The sequence below is a fragment of the Macrobrachium rosenbergii genome, chromosome 35 (genome assembly GCF_040412425.1).
Source record: "Macrobrachium rosenbergii isolate ZJJX-2024 chromosome 35, ASM4041242v1, whole genome shotgun sequence".
NCBI classification, from domain to species: Eukaryota; Metazoa; Arthropoda; class Malacostraca; order Decapoda; family Palaemonidae; genus Macrobrachium; species Macrobrachium rosenbergii.
This window is the reverse complement of record NC_089775.1, coordinates 4,252,073-4,274,164: the sequence shown is the minus strand read 5'-3', so window position 1 is coordinate 4,274,164 and position 22,092 is coordinate 4,252,073. Positions and strand designations below refer to the sequence as shown.

At 39.3% G+C, this 22,092-nt stretch overlaps 1 protein-coding gene and 1 long non-coding RNA gene across 5 annotated transcripts; both read right to left on the bottom strand.

Annotated features, from left to right (window-relative positions):
- Nucleotides 1-1,480: 1,480 nt before the first annotated feature.
- On the bottom strand, nucleotides 1,481-11,505 carry LOC136856398 (uncharacterized). The gene is made up of 3 exons (XR_010858324.1): nucleotides 11,367-11,505; nucleotides 7,910-8,018; nucleotides 1,481-3,994 (listed from the first exon to the last, which is right to left on the bottom strand). It is a non-coding gene; the product is annotated as an uncharacterized lncRNA (long non-coding RNA).
- A 2,982-nt stretch (nucleotides 11,506-14,487) lies between these two features.
- On the bottom strand, nucleotides 14,488-21,424 carry LOC136856397 (uncharacterized). 4 transcript variants are annotated; one of them, XM_067134228.1, is made up of 4 exons: nucleotides 21,227-21,419; nucleotides 17,536-17,643; nucleotides 16,071-17,227; nucleotides 14,488-15,659 (listed from the first exon to the last, which is right to left on the bottom strand). In XM_067134228.1, the coding sequence occupies exons 3-4, from the start codon at nucleotides 17,197-17,199 to the stop codon at nucleotides 14,752-14,754; spliced, it is 2,037 nt and encodes a 678-aa protein (XP_066990329.1). In that variant the 5' UTR covers nucleotides 17,200-17,227; nucleotides 17,536-17,643; nucleotides 21,227-21,419; the 3' UTR covers nucleotides 14,488-14,751. The 4 variants fall into 4 exon arrangements, with proteins under 4 accessions (XP_066990329.1, XP_066990327.1, XP_066990328.1 ...); XM_067134229.1 differs by having other exon boundaries at nucleotides 15,055-15,263; nucleotides 15,361-17,227; nucleotides 21,227-21,424; XM_067134226.1 differs by having other exon boundaries at nucleotides 14,488-17,227; nucleotides 21,227-21,420.
- Between the last annotated feature and the right edge of the window lie 668 nt (nucleotides 21,425-22,092).

Sequence of the window (22,092 nt, the reverse complement as noted above, 5' to 3'; positions counted from 1 at the left end):
TTCTTTTGAAGTAAACACCTTCCTTGCTACACTTCCTGCTATGTTCCCGAGTTTAAAGCAAAATGCTTGTCATTGCAATGTAGAGAACACTTATGCTATAAATTCCGTAACAGCCACTTCTTTGGGTGTAAAAGATGAGGCTTATGGTATACAGTATATTATCTGAAAAGACTATTGCGTCAACCTTTAAAGTGACCAAAATAAGAATGAATTACATTTGCTTTAAGACCTCTAAAAATCCAGTTTTTGATCTCCAGCCTTTGTTGGACGATGATAACGTTAGTCCTTTCTCTAAATTTCCTGAATTTGTAAAAGCTGAAATGTGTAATATTACTCACAATAGTTTTATGGTACTACAATTTTTTTCTCCTAAAATCAAGCATTAAGTGAAGTCTTTGAAAAGGTCATGCAAACAGTCCCATTTGTTGGGTTAAATGGTGCATTTGATAAAATGGTGCCCAAATATAAACAAGGCCGAATAATGGTACTTGTAACTTATGAGACATTATAAGAGACTTCCCTTTTGTTCAGTGAATTTAGAAAATATACACATCAGTGTATTGGACATGATCACCCAACAGCTGTTTTCAGTTCAATGAGGAAATTTGTAAGTACCCGTATTCAGTGATTGAGTGCAGAAGTGGCATCCTTGTCTCAAGGTGTGGGCAAAATATTTCCTCACCGTCAGCAGAGTTGCTAATTCTGGACCTTTTCATCTTGTCGAGCGTCAGAAATTCAGTGCCCACCCATCTATACTCAGGCTACCATAAAGTACCAGTGTTTATCAATGCAAAACCCATTACAGTACAGTCCTTTAAAAGAAGTACCTTGTACCCATCTTCCAAACTCACGGCTTTTTCACAGCCAAGACAGACAATGCAGAGACCGATTTGGTTAGCGACCAGGGACCTGAGGACCTGTTGCACATGCACTGACCTTCTTCAGTGGAATGAAAAGCCTGGAATTGAGAGTGACGCATGAAACAGGCGACATTAATGTCGTGAGTTTGCACAGAAAATAAAAATGATTTTCTTTCAAACATTACTTATTTAGGAGCTGATATATGGCTGTAATATATATAAAAGGAATGACAGGCATCACATATGTAAATTTCTGCTTCAACCCCATTCTAAAACCTTCCCCTTTTCAGCACCATTTCAGTTAAAAGATGGAAAATTTAAAATGGCTACACCTACATTAAATTAAATTAATAAGATACAAGGCGAAAGATTTGAGAAATATAAAATTTTGAATCTTTAGGAATTAATGAAACTGTAAAAACTGGAAAAAACTGCAAATTAATCTTCTTAGATATAACAAAAGACTTGATAACATCATACCTAGGCCTACTGTGTAAATGTACCAGCGTTATCATTGCGCTTGGAGATATCTGCCTTCAAGTTCTTGACTAGCAGTGAACTCACTCATATGGTCACACAATATCACATCTTTCTTCAGCCTAGGATAATAAAAATATACATATTTTCCATATTTTATTACCTATCGTGATTTCCAGGCAGGGTGTAATCTTATTTAGGGTGGCTGCATAATTTCGTAACAGCCACCATAACAGAGGTAAGTGTCGAAAATAAGTCTTCATTAGGAAAAGTATTCACATTCTTCAAAATAACCACCGATACCTTCACAATTCCGTCTACTTTAATTTGTCGACAATGTTTATCGTTTCCCACGTACGCCTTGAAGTCCCCTATTCCAGGACCACAAAAACCATCTATACTATAATGTAAGGGTACCGTACACAAGGCGTACATTTCTCTTGCGGAGTTCTGCACGTCACTCTGCTTTCACGACCATTTCAAATCCACTGGGATAAAGTCTACGACACCATCCCTTTTCTCACGTGAACGTCTACGACGAAATCATCTCATTAAGCCTAGTACTTTTAGTAAAGATAATATAGTGCAACCAATCTCACTATGAGGGCTCTCTTCCTAGTTCTTTCAGTTAAAATCATCACAATCAACTGTCACAAAAATATGACCCTTACCACAAGGACACATTTGTGACGGCGAGGATCGTGAGTCCACCACAACTACGAAGCGCCGACTAACTTTAATAAAATACTTTATTTATCACACAATGGAATACCATACAAACGTATGAAAATAATTTTACAACTTCCATTTTTAGCTTCAGAATTCTTTCCGGCCGCCACCGTCACGCGAAGAACGAAGCTTTTTTTTTTCTGTTAGATCTCGGGGCGAATGTCTTGTACTGTGTCCAGCGTTAGTCTTCACCAGCTTTGTGAGACAGTCTTTTGGAAAATACGCTTCCCTGCAATTCACATAACTTTAACTCTAGTAGACTACAGTATCCCCATGCCGTGTAAGTCGATATTTACTAAACATACCTTCGTGGGTTCATCACTTCTGACTAGTCTTATCAGAGTGAACCTTCATGTGGTTTTTCAGAACACTTTCCTCGTTGAAGGCTTTCCCACACTGGTCACACGTAAACTGCTTCTCCCCGGCGTGGACTTTCTTATGATTCTTCAGGAAATACGCTTGATTGAAGGCTTTCCCACACTCCTCGCAAACATACGGTTTCTCTCGGGCGTGAGTCTTCATGTGATACTTGAGGTGAATTTTGTGGGACAAGGCTTTCCCACACTTCAAACACTTGAACGGCTTCTCGTCGGTGTGAGTCTTCATGTGGTATCGGAGGTGGATTTTCTGGGAGAAAGCGACCTCGCATTTCCCACACTTGAACGGCTTCTCCCCGGTGTGGGTCCTCGTGTGGTACTCGAGGTACACTTCCTGGGAGAAGACTTTCCCGCACTCGGTACACTTGAACGGCCGCTCTTTGGACTGGCGTTCCCGTTCCTCCTCGCTGTCCTCCGGCGAACTCCGCTTGTTCGAATACTTTGCGTCGTCTTCGTCCGACTCGTAGAACTCCTCCGGCTCCGCCTTGACCTCCACGAACGATTCCGAGGACACGGGGCCGTCTTTGGCAGCTGCGCTACAGCCCACCATGTCCCTGTTTTCACGTTTGACCGAGGGGAGTGCTAATGGCTCTTCCATTTCGCACTTCATGGGGTATTCCACGGAAAGTTCCGAACTCATCTTAGCTGTCCGTCCCTCGCTCTCGAAGCCTCGTTACCGATTTCAGTAAGTTCCGGGAACTAGTGTTTGTTACTTGATCTGTATGGCAACATCATCCATAATCAATTGATGTACCACATTCTCGCACTACCCAGTCCCTGAATTTTTGTTTCTTACGCCGATAAACTGAATCGATGAACTGTTTTCAAGGTCACTGCCTTAGATTTCTCGTCATGTATTGTTCATGAATACATGTGTACTGTATATATTTACTATTCACATCCATTGTTACTCATTTTTCAATTATCTCTCAACTTTCTCTTTTTCCACTATTCAGGACAAGTTAACTTTGCAGGTAAATTGCTTTGTAGCCTAGGTAAATACTGTACATTAATAATAATAATAATAATAATAATAATAATAATAATAATCTAGGATAAAGCTATATTAGTCGACATAACAGCTTCCGACAGTCTACTAGTTCTGAATTCCTTACAAACAAAGGTGCTAAAGTGAGCAGTTTCCCTCGTCAAGACAGCATCTACCCTGACAAAGCAAATGGAATCGCACCACCAAACGAAAGGTTTGACCGTTTTCGCTGCGTACATGACATAAAGGAATGTCCGATGTCACTCGTGTGTGATGAATAAATACTGAATAGAAAGTTTTTCCACTTACAAAACTATTACAAATAAATATCTGACAACATTAGGTGATGAATAGGTATTGGATAGAGAGATTTTCACTTACAAAACTGCCTAAAAATAAATATTGGATAACACGTGTTAGCAGCGAAGTATAATCGACACTATCTTTCAGGTGTATATGGTATTCGTAACTGATGTTTTCTATATAATTTAAAGTAATGGGACACTATCTTCCTGCCTCAGTCAACTCACAGCCACGAACTCCATGCTTCCGGAAGAAAATGTCTGAAACGACAGAATGCAACGCAATTAGAGTGCAGTATATATGTATATATTTTTATCTATTTATCTATTTTTATCAACTGATCTATAGATTAATTTATTTCTTCTTTTTTAAGAAGTGGGAACGATTCTTTCTGTACTACCCTTTACTTCCTCTTACTTCTTCCGAATGAACACTTTAATATTCTCTGGAAGCTTCAATTTCAAGTTAATGGTCCCTGTGGTGGGCTTGTTCTACAAGAATAGGTTTCATCTAATAATAATAATAATAATAATAATAATAATAATAATAATAATAATAATAATAATAATAATCATAATACTGTACACTGGTAACAGCTGTGGAACAAGTGGTGCATGTGACTATCTTCAATTTAATATTAAATGCAAATTAACTAAGGACTGTTCACACAAAAGATTTAAAGGCAGGCAGTCCCAGGTTATCGGAGGGGGTTCTGTTCCTGACGGCGTGACGACAAACTGAAAATCACCGATAACTGAAAATCGGCGAAAAGATAACCTGATATCGGAACTGCTGTTAAGTGGGAATCGGCGCCAATAACCGGAGATCGGCACCAATAACCAGAGATCGGCACCGATAATCGGAGGTCGGCACCAATAACCGGAGATCGGCACCAATAACTGGAGATTGGCACCAATAACTGGAGATCAGCACCGATAACCGGAGATCGGCACCGGTAACTGGAGATCGACACTGATAGGCAGAGATCGGCACATGTTGGCACCGAAAATCCAGTTATCATCGTTGCTAGACAAGCATCATAAAACCAGATTGCCGATAACCGAGGCCACCGATGAATGGGGACTACCTGTATTCTTGAAGGAACAATATGACACTAATAATTACAGCAAGCATCTGGTTGCAGAAATTCAGTAAAAGCCTTAAAAAAGAAAACTGAGTATTTTCAGCAACCTGGACACACAATGTCTCATAAAAATTCATAGCAGTTCAGTAGTTACGAGGGATTTCCCAGCCCCCAAAACATGTCCCTGTCGTGCATACTAACTGTGACAGTTTATGTTTGTTAAAATAATACACAAGAAGTAGCCTTGAAACTGAAGAATGACAGTTCTTCTTCACTGGGTGGCAACACACGAAATCAGGAAGATAAATAAGCTAACAATAAGTAAATACTATTATCATTATCATTATTCAGAAGATGAACCCTATTCATGTGGAACAAGCCCACCAAAGGGGCCACTGGCTTGGAATTCAAGCTTCCAAAGAATATGGGGTTCATTTGGAAGAAGTAACAGAAGGTCATGGGGAAATTGAGAAAGAAGAGGTCTATCATTAAAAGAAAAAATACATTAACAAATTAATGAATACGAAGATAAAAATGTAAGTAAAACCTGACAAAGTTGGCTTCATTAGTCCTCCTTACAAGCCCAACTCTCAACAAACCACAGTTTCCTGCGATAAGGACATAATCATAAGAGCATATACCTTGGTTCTGGGGCACAAAATCACACTGGTATGTGGTCGTTTTGAATTTCATCAGTATCTTTACCTTCAGTTCTCAAAACCATTCAAGGACTACGACACAGGCCTTGGTTCAGGGGCAAGATCTCACAATTACTATTTCGTTACAGCAAGCTCCGAACGCAACGCAAAGGCTGTTCACACATCCACACTGGGGCGAACTATAAATGAGTGCTCGAAGATTGTTTAACGAATTAAGTTTCAAGCCCAAATATAAAATTTTAAGAACAATTTCAGATGCCAAGCAATGGTCCTTAATTGGCTTTGAACTCCATCACTATTCAGCATTTTTCAAACGACAATTTGCACTCTTCCAAATGTACAAACTAAAAACATCCACTACGATTTTCTATTTCCATATGAAAACCCTATTTCATTCTTCCCATTACCTATACCTGGGCCATTTCGTCACAGAATCATACCAAACTTAACCCTTGCCTACAAGTAAGAAACAGGGCAGGAGTCACCTGGTAGCACTGCACATGCATGCATAGATTTCCTAATCTATGGCAGTCAACTTTCTCACATTGTTTTTGTGTGTGTGTGTGTGTGAATTTACTATTTTATCCTGTAATCCATCTTGTAACGAGTCTCTGTCGTTTCCATGAAGCATAATTTTAATTTTTTTAATTTTCATAGTTAGATGGATCCAAGTTTATTTATCAGATTCAACAAGATGAAGGTTGCTTTTATGGTATCCTGACAAGAATATTTTTCAGTGCTTTTTCCTGTCTGTTCTAAATGAAAACCAATCAACATTGTTCTCCTTCTTCCGTGTTCCCATTACCTTCCGTTCCTTATTTCGAACGACCACCGTATTCTTTGGAAGCTTCAATTTCAAATCAATGGCCCCATTTGGTGGGCTTGTTCTTTATGAATAGGGTTCACCTTCTGAATAATAATAATAATAATAATAATAATAATAATAATAATAAAGTAATAATAATAATAATAAAGTGTACTTTTAAGCATATTTTATACAGCTCATTATATCTACTGTATTGGTAAGGCTTTGTGGTGTCTGTAAGTGCTACAATTAGCGAATGTTTAGCAGCTAACTACATTTTCATCAATTCATTTTCATTTAGTTTTTCCAAACTAAAATTACAATGATTATTTTTAGGATTAAGTTAACTGCTTGGACAAGTGGAATGTCTGAGAGAAAAACGTCATCTTCCTAGAATTGCAGTTATATTTTTACTTAAATTGCTCTTATGCACCTTTCAATTTGAGGTGCCTGAGTAACACAATGACTTTTATTTTATATAAAAGTACATTCCGACACTGAGTGTCCCCTTGAATGCGGATCTGCGCACTCTTTTAACTCACAAACGCCAAAATTTATGTTGCTAAGGGAAATGAGAAGCATGACACTGGGGTACCCTAGATGTATATAACTATAATTTCTCTAATCTTTCTTTAACTCTTCAGCTTAAAACCCTTACAGACAGAGTCAACTAGGCTATAAACCCAAGAGGGTTCCAAAGAGAAGTTGGCCTGCAGAGAGTTATAGGAAACGGTGATAAATATGTGGGAATAAGAAATACAACCGATACATCTGAAATTCAGACGTCAGGAGAAAAGCAGGAATGAATTTGCTCCTCACTTAAAAATTTGGAGATTCAGAGACTCCACGACTGCCCGGGGCAAACTACTCCACATTTTAGCTGTGGCCAAGATAAAACTAGCATACTGAGTAGTATTAGACCTGATACTAGACAAGACTTGTAATGGAGTACATGTAAATTTCAGAGGATTGAGACATGAAGTGATAGCAGACATGTCTTATCAGCTCTACAGCCACACCATTACAAAATCACTCAATGGATTTGGGAAGAAATAAGGAAAACTACGTACTTCTAATTTAATCAACTCTAGTCAATCAAAGGAGAGTTAGATTATGAAACTAAAGCCATTGTTGTATATAACACAAAGATCAGTATTCCCAGGTCAAGATGACTCTTTATTCTGTTCATGAACGAATGTAAAATAGCAGACAGTCAGGTATCAATTACTGATTACTTAATTTGGTTTTCATGTACAGAAATCAACCTGACTACAAACGAGTTATGTTCCAGATGAACTGTTTGTATGTTGAACTGTTTGTAAGTCGGTAACTGTACTCTCCATAAAATCAACAGAGTACAGTACGTTTTTTCGTCTAAAACACAATACTGTACACTGTACACACAGTACTGTGTGTACAGAATACGTGCGCAAAACGTAATTTGAACTTACGGGTGACAAAGAAGAGCGCTCTGAACATAACTTCAATTTGAGATCTCATTTGTTTGTATCTCTGAATGTTCATAAGTAGAGCGGTGTCTGTACTGATTAACAGAATACTCTGATTAAGGATTACATTAAACCATATTTATCTATGAAAAAAATGCAAAATCAAATTGTGATCTTACCAATTCAACAGGCAAACGCAGACTTCGTGTCACCGGTTTAATCTCTCACCGAGCTGCCTCGAGAGGGGGTGTGTAGATCAGTTACAGACTGTACCATTCATTTCAAGGCCTGAAATAAGGAAAATGCTTGAAAAGTCTTGTAAGAATACAATACAAGAAAGTTATACATGCCAAAAAGTATACATAATATCCCAACATAGATTAGGTCCTCTTGGGCTTACGCCATTAACATTCTCAACCAGAAGTTCTGAGAAACTTCAGTTAAAATACGTGACAAATCTTATTTTGCAGTGCCATAAATTAAAAATGTAACAATTATAAAGTTCGTACACTAATAAATAGTGTATTGCTTAAATAAATAGGGCAGTACTTAAAGTACTTTACAGTCCTACATGCAAGAGTTGGGTCCTCTCCCGTAAGAGAGGCTGGTACTCCAGTCTGCCCCAGTGAGCGCTTTCAGACCATGGACATGGAACAATCAAACCTTGCTGAATAACAATTTGAGACTTACCAGCGATCGCTCAAAATCTAGTCCACATTCCTGACCTAACACACACAAGACATGAGGAGTCTTGGATGAGCCCTGAACAACTCAAATGCCTAAATGATTATTTGAACGCAGTTTGGCACGATAATAGGATATCATAATGCGGCGACCTTCCACGCATGAACCCTCCGTTGCACATGAATGATTCAGGGATCATGTACATCAGGAGTTCAGGGCACATCAGACACCTACCAAGGGTTTGCAACAATCACACACACACACACACAGGTCAACATGATAACTAGCTGTACCACGCAGCAGCAACGTGTCAAACGTGAGCCTTCTGTCGAAACACGCACGATCCAAGAATCATTCATACATGTGCTCAACAGGAAGGCAGGCCAACTCTTCTCTGTGCTCCGCAGCAGAGGTATCAATAGGGGAAGAGTCGACGACAGCCCCTGAAGTGTACAAGGAGACACTGGTTCATGAGAATATTAGGAAGACTCTGTGTCAGGCCTCCCACAGCAAATGACCCACCCACCCAAAACCACGTCTCCCCACAAATGGAGGAAGAGGAAGACGCAGGAGAAGCGGGAAAGAGATTGACAACGAGAGGAGGAAGAGGAAGGAAATGCCCTCTTCCAAGGACATAGTTCCTACATACTGGCTTATATCATTTAGACCTTGTGTTGTTCTTTTTCCTGTTCAAATCCACATTGAATAAAATATATACTGTAGTATACATATAAAAAATAGAAGTTTCCATATGGCAGTCTGCAGGAGCATGTCAATACGTCCTCACATAATGATGACCGAAGTAAAAACTGCTCGGTGATGGCTGGTGAAAGGGATTTCTCCCCACCCTCCTACCACCAGTAAACTTCTTTGTTACCAAGTTTTAACGGCCGAATCCAACTCCTGCTGAGAGATGCGTTTACATAAAAAGCGGATGGTTTGTATTTTATTCAGTTACGACTTTGTTTCTCCATCTCACAGACTTACTGAATTATCTAATTTATATTTGGGAACACTAAACAACTTCCCCTATACAGCATTTCTCAATCAGAAGGTGACCGACTAAACTCCTGGCCATATTTGGTGGGCCATAATCAGAATAGCCCATCACCAACTGTACATTCTGGGTAACGCTAAAGATACCTTAATTCTTGCCATATCCAAATTCAATGGTTGGATAATAGTAATTCTGGGATTTTTCCTGCAGGAATATTAGGGTAAGAGAATATCGTCCCTTTAATGTTAAAAATAAGGCCTAAAACATTTCCTAAGTCCATTGTTACTATTTTGAGCATTCAGATATTATTCATGATAGCTTGTAATAGCTTGTAATACCTAGCATTTTCGACTAATTGAAACTTTATAAATTCTTTACAATGATATGTCCTGATACCTCCCAGTTTTCTACATCCAATATCCTCATGTTACATCTCTTTAAAAACACCTTTAAACATTTTCACTAGTTTCTGCTGCTTCTCTTCGCTCTCCAATCAGTGCCGTAAATCACGTAGTGTTTTGCTGATGAAAATAACATCTGCCTGTTGTAAGGTTTTCAAGTTTTGGTTGTTACACCAGTCTCAGTGTCCTTCGTTTCATTTTCCAACCACTTGCTTTCATTACGCAACTTTACAAGCGAAAACCGTAAACGTCTCGGGCACAAACTCGATTCATTCCACGTGCAAAATCAAGAATAACTCCTTATCGATTTGAAAATGCTGTATAAACACCTCTCTCCACTGAACTGAATCGCTGGGATCGAAACAAAATCGAATCGTCCACCTTTAAGCTAAAGAATATGCCGTGTGCGATGCTAATGAGGAAACAAGAAGTGCCCCTTGCCAGATGGTGTTCAGTGCGCAAGGTTAGGTTAAGATGAATTTCTCCATTTCACCTTCAAGATGTCTATCTCTCTACGTCAGGGTAGCCTGGGTATGACTTAGGGCACCCTGGGTCTGGTAAGGAGGGGGGTCCAGCGGGGAACAAGGCCCTCTGGCCGGGTAAGGACACCGATCCCTAGGTCAGGTTAGGTCAGATGTGATTGTATCCGATTTTATGAGATTTGGGGCATTTTCGGCCATACGGCGTTTAGCCTATGACGGTGAAAAGAGGGAGTTAGAGTGGTTGGACAGCAAGATAAATTAGGAGAAATGAAAAACATGAGATGAGGTACAAGGATTGAAGGATACAATTATAATTAATAATTCGAGAGGTTGAACAGGAAAGTAGAAAAAAAGCGAGAATAAAGTTAAAGTAAAATGCTAAGAAACAGATAAAGCTATGGGCACAACAGATGCCCTCTGGTAACGCCTACAGCGCACCACAGGAGGCACACTGACGGCACCGACCCCAAACGGCGAGGGGAAGACGAGGCTGGCCTAGGATGCGACCCAGTGACCCTATAATGGGTCGTATGATGTTTCTGACCCCTGAAAAGGATTTGGTGACTTAATAATGATTAAAAATAATAAATAATTATTTTTCCCAAATATTCCCTTTGGGGTTCGAGCAACTCGACGCGGGGCGCCGCCGCAGGACCCCACCTGCGATTTAAAAATTATTTTAAACGAAATTAACCGAAATAATGAATAAATAAACAAAAAATACAGAAAAAACAATTTAAAATAACAATTAGCAGCAAAAACGGCGTAAATGTCACATCCCCACAAAACACAATAACGCCGTGACGGACAAACATATTGTCGGCACACACACCTGAAAATGAAAGTGGATATTAAAACAAACGTGAAATCCGCCCAAAAACCCCAGTCAGGACCCTTAAAAAAAAATCAATTGACGAAAACAAATCTGCCATTGAACACCAAACCTAAATAGGGCACGGGTCACCCCTTGACTATCACCCCACACCACGGGCTTATTTCTCCACTTGAGCTCCTTTGACCCTGACCCTGAGGTCAGGTGGCTTGAATCCTCGCTCGTTCGACGTGAACTCACCCTTAAAAAGGCCCTAAATTTAAGGGATTTGCGAATTTCCGAAGCCCTGAAAAAATTTCTTACGTTGACTGAAAGTTATGGGCTCACGATCAGGTGCGGGGGGAGTGTGGCCTTTGCAACGGCTCCTCGCGATTTCTATTCTGTTTTGGCGGATTTCATCTATTTTTCGGTGTTTTATTCACTTTTTCTATGGATTAATGTGTCTTTGTGGTTTCTATATTATATTTATTACGTTATAACCTATTTTTGCAAAGTTATAGCATATTATTGTCGATTTTTGTGACTCGGTACAACTTTGAACTTTCCGCACATCGTTATGTAATTTCTATGGATGGATTTACCTTGAGGATTTAAGTGTTATCTTTAATATTATGTTATCGATTTTTTGTAATTCAGTATAATATATTATTATGTTGTTACCAGATATACCTTGTGGCCTTCAATACCGTTTGAATATATCATTATATAATTTTTTGTAGCCGAATATACCTTGTTGACTTCAATATTGCACTGAATGGATTAGAACCCATTTTTTGTAACTCATTGTAATATATCTTTTGTAATTCAGTTTATCTCAGTGCCTAAAATATCCCTATGAATACATTACTATCTGTTTTCTGTAAATATTTTATTTTCTTTTTCATTTTACGCCGTGATTTTCGTACAAGTGTGAATATTGGCGTATAAATTCTTTTCCAGTACAGTTTGACCGCCATTACTCTGCTAAAATTTTACTTATAATGAAATCTATCAATTTTGCCAGTAATTTTGACTGTATACTTTAAAGTAGGTAACTGTAGCAAGCCAGGTATCTACAGTTAAAGATAATTTTATTATATGTAGTAAATCAGCGTGAGGAATATCAGTTATATGTGAAATTTGTAAACAGTAGACAATTCACACTGTAACGGAATTGCAAAAATAGTATTTAAATAGAAAAATTTTGTATTTTGAAAGGAATAGGGCTACTATACGTCTTTGTATTGGGAGGAGGTGAGAGCCATGGGCATACAAAATGGAATATGATTTAAAAATCACAGTGGAATAAACAGTGGAAGTCTCATTAAAATTAAATAAGAAGAAGAAGTAGAAAGATTGACGGGTTACAAAAAGACAAAACATGGTACTATCAACCTCAATCCTGATGCTTTCTGAAAACTAATAATAATAATAATAATAATAATAATAATAATAATAATAATAATAATAATAATAATAATAATAATAATAATAATAATAATAATAATAATAATAATAATGTTCTCTGAATGAGGATAACTTATAATATTAGAGTAGTTTACCATCAAACGTCCCGACAAAGTTGAGCAAAGAAAACGACACACGTCATGATGTCATGTCTACAAACCATTCATTTTTCATGATAATCTTTATCAAAATACAATAAACGGATTATTTATTATGTGCAATTACTAGATAATTATCAGAGTTACCCCATGGGTATTTTAACATTGACTTAAACGCCTTATCTGTGCCCTGAAATACCCTGAGACCGTCTCAAGCCATCATTATTAATGTTCATTATTATTTAGGGTATTCCATGTTACCTATTATTCTACGGTAAATTAATCTCTTGTCTTTATTTATCCGGAATAATATTAATATAAGTTTTTCGAAAATTTGTTTAAGAATGTTATATAGAATTTATTTTATTGTTTTTATAGGTTTTTGGTCTGAATGAGCTAAAGTGATATGGTTAATAGTATGGTAAGTTGAGCTTAAATTTACGGTGAAGTGATCATTACATGACCCATTTGTACCTTAGTAATATTATCAGGGTCATTTTTAGGAATTGATATGGGAATTACGTAAATTTAAATAATGTAATATGCATCTACTATGACCGGGAAACGCCCATACATCATTAAGTCACGAGAAGCACTTTAATTTGAGTCCTAGAGACATTAATAAGTCAATTTAATGAGTAAATCCGATAAAAAAAAACTGTTTAAAGAATCCACTTCGTGACTATCTTTGGTATATAGTGGCAGAAGAACTTTCAGATTCAACATTACTAGAGCTATGTCTGTATATGAACCTTCTGATTGATTAATTTCCTAAAAATGTTAGACATAGGCCTAGCATACTAAATTTGAAGGCACAATCACTAACATTGACCCTCTAGAATTATAGACAGTTAACTACAGACATTAGGTCCAGGTCTTCCAGGACCCAATGAAGGATTTGTAATCAAAATTATATTTTTTTGTCTAAATTTACTTAAATTATATAAATTCTTGAGATTTATGAGAGTTCCTGAGGTCACTATGTTCCAAGTTTAGGTGATTTCATCAGAACAGTCTTTGTTTCAGGTTATGTACTCTGAGTAATGATAAAGATATTATTAAGCTTAATCTGATTTTACAATGTTACGGAACAGCATAATATAACTATGAATAAAGTAAGTTTTTGGCAAAGGTTTGTGGGGGCCCTAGGCACCAAAAGAAGGGACCCGTTTCATAGGAAAACCTTAAGAATAACTACTACTAGGTCGCGTCACGTTTGCATGAAGACATTCACGTATTTAATATATTTGGTCATGATGTTTCCTTAATGGGTCATTTTCCTTACGAGAATACAAACTGCTATCTTTTATATATGGGAGTTTTCCAGACCTGATCTGGGAAGGAGCCTGTAAGCTTTCCCTTTCAATGGCCGTTGTTGAATCAAGATTTCTCCTTTTGTGTAGTGGGTCAGACTCTTTGTGGACAAATAAATAAATAAATTAAATCTCTCATCCCTATGCCTAATGGAAAGTGTGCTTGGATATGTGTTCAAGTTAAAATGGGCCTGTTTTGAGAGGTTTCAGTGCCTCTGCTTGAGAATTTAACTATTTAACTTTATAGTCCAAGACTGCAAACTTCCTCAAAGGGCTCTTTCAGAACTCAGAACAGCAATAGTATCTGATGTACATTTCCCAGCATCAACATTTGCACTGTGTATTCGACATTTTTAAAATAAGGTGGTAATTGTATATTACAGTCATTACTGTAAGCTAATTGCTGTAAAGTTTGCTTATAACATTTCAACAATTATGAATGCAAAGGCCACATGATGTCTGAACTATGAGAGGTATAATTTTGGATGTTGAAATTGCCATTAGTTTCATCGCTTAATTTATTTCCTTTGATAACATAACTTGGTAAATTCAAACATAGCACTAAAATATTAACTACATGTGAATTCATCAGTAATAAAAGTCTAAACTAATCTCTTGTCACTCTGTGAAAGAACATTTCATTTAGAAAATATTTGTTGCAAGCCTTAACCTATTAACACAGCACTTTTCCCCGAGATTGTTTCAAACCATTACGATACAGTTCAAAAACTTTGCGCAATTCAGCGGTGTGAATTGTGTAGGCCTAGGTTAGCCTATGGTGATCACCGGCTTCTCGAACATGCCGTAGCTCTCGTATATCCTCTGATGACCCGTCAGTGCTGGTGCCAAGTCCGCCAACTCCTTGAGGGAGAGAGAGGCCAGTTCACAGCAGTTGCACGAGTCGTCCGCTTCAGGTCCTGACTCTCCCGCGCAGTCTTGCGTAGACGCTGATGACGGTGAGGAGTCGGTGGTCTCCATTGTTGAGTCAGTTGCCTTATACGTTACCGGATCGGTAGATACTTCGCCACTTGAGGCAAAACATTCCTCGCAGTTTACACAAGCATCCTTACTTTGCAGCGAAGTAAGGGATGAGGTTTGGGGAGATTGAACGTCTGGCGCAGTTTGGCTTCCCAGCTGAGCCTGAGGGTGTGAGCACGGCAAGATGGCGTTAGGGGGTGTGACAACCCTTTCTGGCCTTTGGTCTGCTGAAGCACTCAAGGGAACTGACGAACACAGGCTGCACTGTTGGTCTTGACAGACTGAAGTCGATGGAACCGGACCTGGAGAAGAAAACGAGGAATGGACATCGTGGAAAGTGGGAAATTCAAGACCACGCATCAAGCACCGAGCAGCTTGCTGTTGAGTGTAGGAACTTACTAAAGTGGGGCTGGCAGGGCTTGTCTGGGACAGTTGCTGACAGGCGTTTGTTGAGGCAGTTTCTTCTAAGCAGGACTGAGCAAGGAATGAACAGGTTGATGGGCACGACGAGACACTGCAGTTGACGGGAGATAGCTGCAAAGATGTGCTTTCCATGGACGTAGTTTGGGAAGACAATGACTGGATGTCTGCGCAGCCTTGTGGGTGTGGAAAGATGTTCGGAGATGGCGTATCCCTTAAAAGAAGACATTCAAGCTTCGACAATAAGGGTTCAGTGTCTAGCTGGCTCTCAGGCAGATCTGGAAAAAGGAAAGAAGATTGTAACAAAACATCTGCAGAGGTTGTTGGGGTGGAGACATGATTTATAGAACTACATGCATTGTCTTCTGGCTTTGTTGGTGGTGATCCAACTTCATGGTGAAATCCATGGGCGGACGGCACCTCGTGAGCGAGCACCGGAATGTGATTACACAGTTCGCTTTGCAGAAACTGATCCTTTGGGGTGAACTTTTCAAAGTTATTTTCGTTTAGGGATGATGATTCGTTGCTTCTCATGTATATGTCCTCGGACCTTGTTGATGGCGAGCGGACAGTCTGCCGGCTCTTGGAAAATGGGCATGACGAAATGTCGCTCGGTAATGATAGCGATGATGTTGCGCTTTGGATGGGCTGTCCCCCACAACTGGGTACTAAAGGTCTGAAATACTCACGACTTGGAGGAAATGGGTCTGTTGAAACGTTGCTCGTCGATGTGTGCCCAAATTGCTGGGGCTGTGCGTGAATGCACTCGACTGGCTGGTTTTCAGCGGACTGGCACGATGAACTTTGGTTTTCGAGGTGAGACGAGACTGGAACCTTTTGGCTGGACCGGGCTTTGTGTTTTGGCACCGAAGGACGAACGAAGTGCTGGCTTTTAGGATATGAATAGGGTGAAAATAGATTTTGGTTAGTTTTCACCGACATATCATATTTTGGTGCAAGTGGATACGAGTATGACATAGGACTTGGAAAGCTAATATGGGGTAAACTCTGAGGGTAGACAAGGCTTGGGGGGGAGAATGCTGGCAGCAGAGACTGACAGTGTCTCCAAGTTTGTGGGATGAACCAAGGCGTGACAAGTTTTGGAACGGGTGGTGCCGGAAAAGGTCTCTGGAAAGACGGATTCTCAAAATACACCGGCACTAGGGGCTGAAGCCACTGTTGACCGTGCTCTGAGGAACAGGTTGGAACCAGTTTTGTTTCAAGGCTCTTCAATTGCTCTTGGCCTGTGAAGTTGGTGTATTTGTCTTCCCAAAACGTCAGTGCTTTGAAGCACTTCACGTGAATGTTATTGATGAAAATCTTGTTGGCAGTTTGGTCATAAACCGTCCCAGTCCGTACGACTACGCAGACAATGCTGGTGGACAGTAATTCTGGGGTCACGTACGGGAAATCCCTGAAGTTCATGAACGGCAACTGGCACAAGAGCGACCCTAGACCGAGCAGGTACATCTCCGTGTTCTTGTTGTAGTCGAGCAGGATTCCGTAAAACAGGCGATTCACGAACTGGAATTCCGTGGGCATGACATCGGGGACGACCACGTCCATGTACGTCTCGACGCGCCTGATGATCGTGGCGTAGTTGTACTTCTTGCTCGTTTCGCACTGTTCGACCACTTCGAACAGGCCGAACATGAATTTCTCCATGTCGATCGCTTTGCTTGCACACTTGCCGTCGATGAAAATGCAGGATTTGAGGGCGATGACCGGTTTCCCCACGCCGTTGCAGGGGTCAAATCTGTACACTTTGATCCAGCTTTCCTCTGGGCTGAGGTACCCCACAAATGTGTATGCCATCATCTTGCCGGGATATCTTCTCTTCTTCTCTCTGAAAGGATGAAGAGAGAGAGGTCAGTGCTTGAGCAAAGATCCCTTCCAGAACAGAGCAATGTGTATGTCTCAGAATCAACGTGCTTTGATAGTTAATTTTTGTTTGTATACATGTTTTCAAAGTTAACTGTGATGTGGAAATTACTAGTTCTACAATTGTAAAATACTAAGATGTCATATTATAAACATACAGGTGACAGGTGCATGTCCATTCTGAGGAGTGCCAAAAAATATAGTTAACAAACTCATGTGTATACACTTCATTTCAGTATTTTGACAGTTAAGCAAAAGTCCTGAAGCACTTACCACTTGTGAACAATCAAGGATTTCTTCAGTGTTGCCAAAGTTCCCATCTGCACCCTTGCTGACTTGTGTTACAGGCTCATCTCCGTCTGTCAATCTGATTTCTGTAACCTGCAAAGGAAGTAAGTGGTATGAGGCACAATTTCTGGAAAAGGTGTCATATTTTAACCCTAAATTGTACAGTTCTAGACGTATTAACATGAAGAATTATGTTATGCTGATCTGTGAATGGTTGTAATTATCAAGAGAAAGGTGTAATGTACATTTGAGACAGGATTTCTTTAATTCTTTCAAGTTTATCTAATGAGATAATTTGGTCATGTCTAGCTAAATCTTGCTTGAAGATATGGTGCCTTAAATTTAAGACAGGGTTGAGAGTAATGAACCAGTTTTAGGCTTCCAAAAGTAGGGTTGAAGGTACAGGATTGAATAAATGATAATGCCTGAATTCTTGAAATAAATCAGCCTGATTTGAATCGTGCAGTAACACCAGGCCTACAGATGAAGGTCCAGTCAAAGCTTATATTTGTATCTTTCGAAATATGTTATCTGTCATGCCTGTAGGGCACAGAGATTAGCTTAAAATTTTGCCTTTCCTAAGATTGGGGCCGGGGTGTGGCCCATAGTGAGTGACCAGACTTAGCAGGTATCCGTTATAGAATAACAAGTGCTTGACATTGTGCTTTTTAACCTCTGTAAGGGGATACTGCCTACAGCAGTGGTTCTTAACCTGGGGTACTTGTACCCCTAACATAAACCTGGGGGTACGAGACATGGTAGCTAGTCCAATGGTACTGTATATTTATCATGAGAAAGTAAAACGTATATTTTCCTAATTTTTCCTCTTACTACAATTATCTCAATTACTCTTTCAAAGTCTGTGCTTTTGCAAGAACTGATCCAGTCCTTCCAAGGGTATTTCCACCTTGGAGAAGTTCCCGTGGCACAAAGATGGTTGCGGGATCCATTTCCTTTCAACCTTGATTCCTGGGATGATAATGATATGGTGAAAGATGATCTTGTGGAGTTGCAGAACAATGACAGACCCCGAATGGAGTTTGGAAAAGTGCAACTGGATTTTGGCGTGCACAAGAGCAGGGAGAATTTTGGGGGTGCCATTATAACAAGAGCCTGTTATAGTGTGCTGTGGCCTACTTAAGATTGTTGATATGACGAATATGGAGCATAATATAAATGATATATAAAGCCTTTCTGGCAAAATTAGACAATTAATTTTCAAGTACTTTGCATAGAAACGTTTAATAACACCAATTCCACGAACTATTTTCAAGAATAAGAAGTATTACTTATGTCAAGGCCACCTTGATCAGTCAACAACACCAATGGCAGTTTAAATTTAACGATTTTGTATGGTTCTTCAGTTTTAGAGGGTACCCATACGGCCGAGAGTCCATGATGGCATAAGGCCAGCTTAATTCAACAACTGTAGGATATATGAAACATAAGATATTTCTTTGTATTTTCAAAATTTGTCAAGATTATCTACAGACATTCCCCATAATATTTAATATTTTATCAACGCTTAGTCTACCTTCATATTATACGATCAGGAACATTCCTGCCGAGAGAGAGAGAGAGAGAGAGAGAGAGAGAGAGAGAGAGAGAGAGAGAGAGAGAGAGAGAGAGAGAGAGAGATAAAATCTGTACTCTATCTAGGTACATCATCCTATTGTTCTCCATCTTGTCAGAAAAGCGGGGTCCTTCCATTCCAGTTTACTTTTAAATACAAAGACCCGGAGACGTTTGTGTCCCCAAAAAAGAAAAAAAAAGGAGAAAAAAAAATGACAAGAGATTCTTGTGTTCAGGCCATAGGCCTAAAGAGGCCAGGCATCTCTCTCTCTCTCTCCCTTTCAAGGGCAAATAGTAAGGTGGGCGCTTCTGTTTACGAGGGGCGTTTACTTCGCAATTTTTATCATTTGTTGCTTATAATTTGAAAGATATTGAGGTTATTTTTATATATGATTTATAATTTATTTATTTTTTCATTATATAAATAGTTTTAAGGTTAATTTGAATGATAAATTGCTAAAATGCTGGAAATATATGAATGCTTTGGGGCGTTCTTTTCAACGTGAAGCCATTTTTCCTTTCTTTTTGGGGTGGGCTTAAAAAAATCAGCTACCATTACCAAAATCACACTCAAAATCATATACAAATTTATAAACAAAATCCTAAACTTATTCTCAAAACAACAGCTGTTTGTAACACCTGCACAGACGCCGTTTGTCACCTACATGTCAAAACCTATCCGTACCTCTTCCACACCGGCCATATAAACCAACAACACCCATTTTCTGCCCATTTATCTAATAAATACTCCTTTAATTCCTTCATTCATCCATCTATAAACATAAAACACCCGAATTTTAAATCTATATCCCTAAACCACTCATCCATCTGCGCATTTAAGCGCTCTGAAGCTTCAGTAGGCCTGCGGACGTTTTTTTAAAATCGCCCCCAGCCACTTCTAAATCCAGACCCCCCGCGACCTGGGTATCTGGAGATGGGTATTTGGACCTGGGTATCGGGTGCGTCACCTCCATGTGACCTTCTACCACTGCATCCCTTCTCCCACCGGGAGTTCGATGGCTCCGTTCATCTTTCCGATTCGTTTCTTTAACCTTTTTTCTCTGTTTCGTATAAACTTTCTGCCGCCATTTTGGGCGTTTTGCTATGATGGAGGGAGGATGAGATAGAATATAGATTATATAGAGTCTATAGAATCTACCCATTTCATGGAATCTATAGGAAATCTATTCATTTAACTCATACGTAGGTCTGGGTATTATTCAAAGCAATAAGTTAGAAATTAAATTAGTATTTATAGAATTATATAGATTCCGTACCCAACCCCATTTATAGAAGGAACTTGGCTGCTTAAAAGGTAGTTTTAGGATTATAGGACCTATGGTCACTGGCGGGACAAGTCCTTATAGCGAGGCCAGAGGGTAATGTCAGGAGGTAAAACAAAAACGAAAATATACGGTAGCGGTGCCAGAAGTACGATTATGGCTTCAATAAAATCGAAACTACTGAGGCTAGAGGGTTGCAATTTGGTGTGTGTGATGATTGGAGGGTGGATGATTAACTTATTAATTTGCATCCCTCTAATGACAAAAAAACAATAATAAAGTCAATTTACACCCAACACCTTGATTAGAAAATATCTGCAATGTCATTCTCTCTCTCTCTCTCTCTCTCTCTCTCTCTCTCTCTCTCTCTCTCTCTCTCTCTCTCTCTCTCTCTCTCTCTCTCTCTCTCACCATAACACAAACATCTAAAAAACGTATTATTCCTAAATACGATTTGCTTTAATATATAAAGGAACGCAAGCACAAACAATTCTCTCTCTCTCTCTCTCTCTCTCTCTCTCTCTCTCTCTCTCTCTCTCTCTCTCTCTCTCTCGTTATCTCCATATCAATGCACATAGGCCTAAGAAAACCTGACCCTGACTCAGACGCAGGCCTGAGGAATGTGCCGCCGAGTCCGTCGTGAATAATTCTCAAAAAACCCAAAAAAATCCCTTTTAGATACACATAACAAACCCACTTCCATATTTCAGCAACACAAACACGCACAAACAAACACAAACGAGCGCAAACAAACACAAAAACGAGCGTGAGAACGCGACGAAACGACGTGGAGACCGACATAGGCCTAGGAATTCCCTTACCTCGTGGTTAGCTCCGATAAGTATGCGGTCGCTATCTCCGGGCGATATGCGGAGATAAGTAGATGTTAAGTAAATAAGTATGTCGTACACACTTGTGGAGATTTGGGGAGCCTGTTAATACTGCCTCTGCGACATCTTCTGGTCGTCTACTACGCCGGCCACGGCGTTCCATGGTCGTCATAGGCCTAGACTTGTCCTCGGTTGCCAGTTAAGGACGAGCTCGCCAGCGCTATAGGCCTACGACACAAACAGGCGAACATACGCACAGACACACATACTCGCACACATACAGCATGGATACAACGTCGATTTGATTAAATTATGTCCAATAGATGGATTCGTTTGAAGATCAGATACTTAAAACTCATTATAAACTAAAAATGTTTCTATATTTTTATAATTAATAAGGTTTATTTCAGCCATATTGAGTCCAAAATAGGAAATATATGGAAGATATTCGTTGCCTTTTTAGGTGGGATTCGAACATAACTCATTTTAGTTCAGAGTCAGGTCATTATAAACCCTAATTTTAGGTCAAGGTCCCGTCCATACCATTTTCAAAAACGAGAAGAAATCGAAGAATTAATATCTTTATCTTCCAATATTTATTTAACTACTTTCCTAATGGTTGTATATAACTATAAATTACGGTAATAACTGAATTAATAACCTATATTATATTATAAACATCCCATAACGTAATAATGGAATTAAAAACATATTTTATTAGAATGAAGAGTTCAATAGGTCAGAATGGAAAGAGTGTGTTTGTGTGTTTTGTGCGTGTTTGTGTATGTGTGTGTACGTGCACGCGCGCACGTAAGTACGTGCACTATATCACACATACAAATGAATTCATTATATTT

What these genes read in the sequence shown, in the direction of transcription:
- LOC136856397 (XM_067134226.1), bottom strand. Translation starts at nt 17,199, where the DNA reads ATGATGGCATACACATTTGTGGGGTACCTCAGCCCAGAGGAAAGCTGG.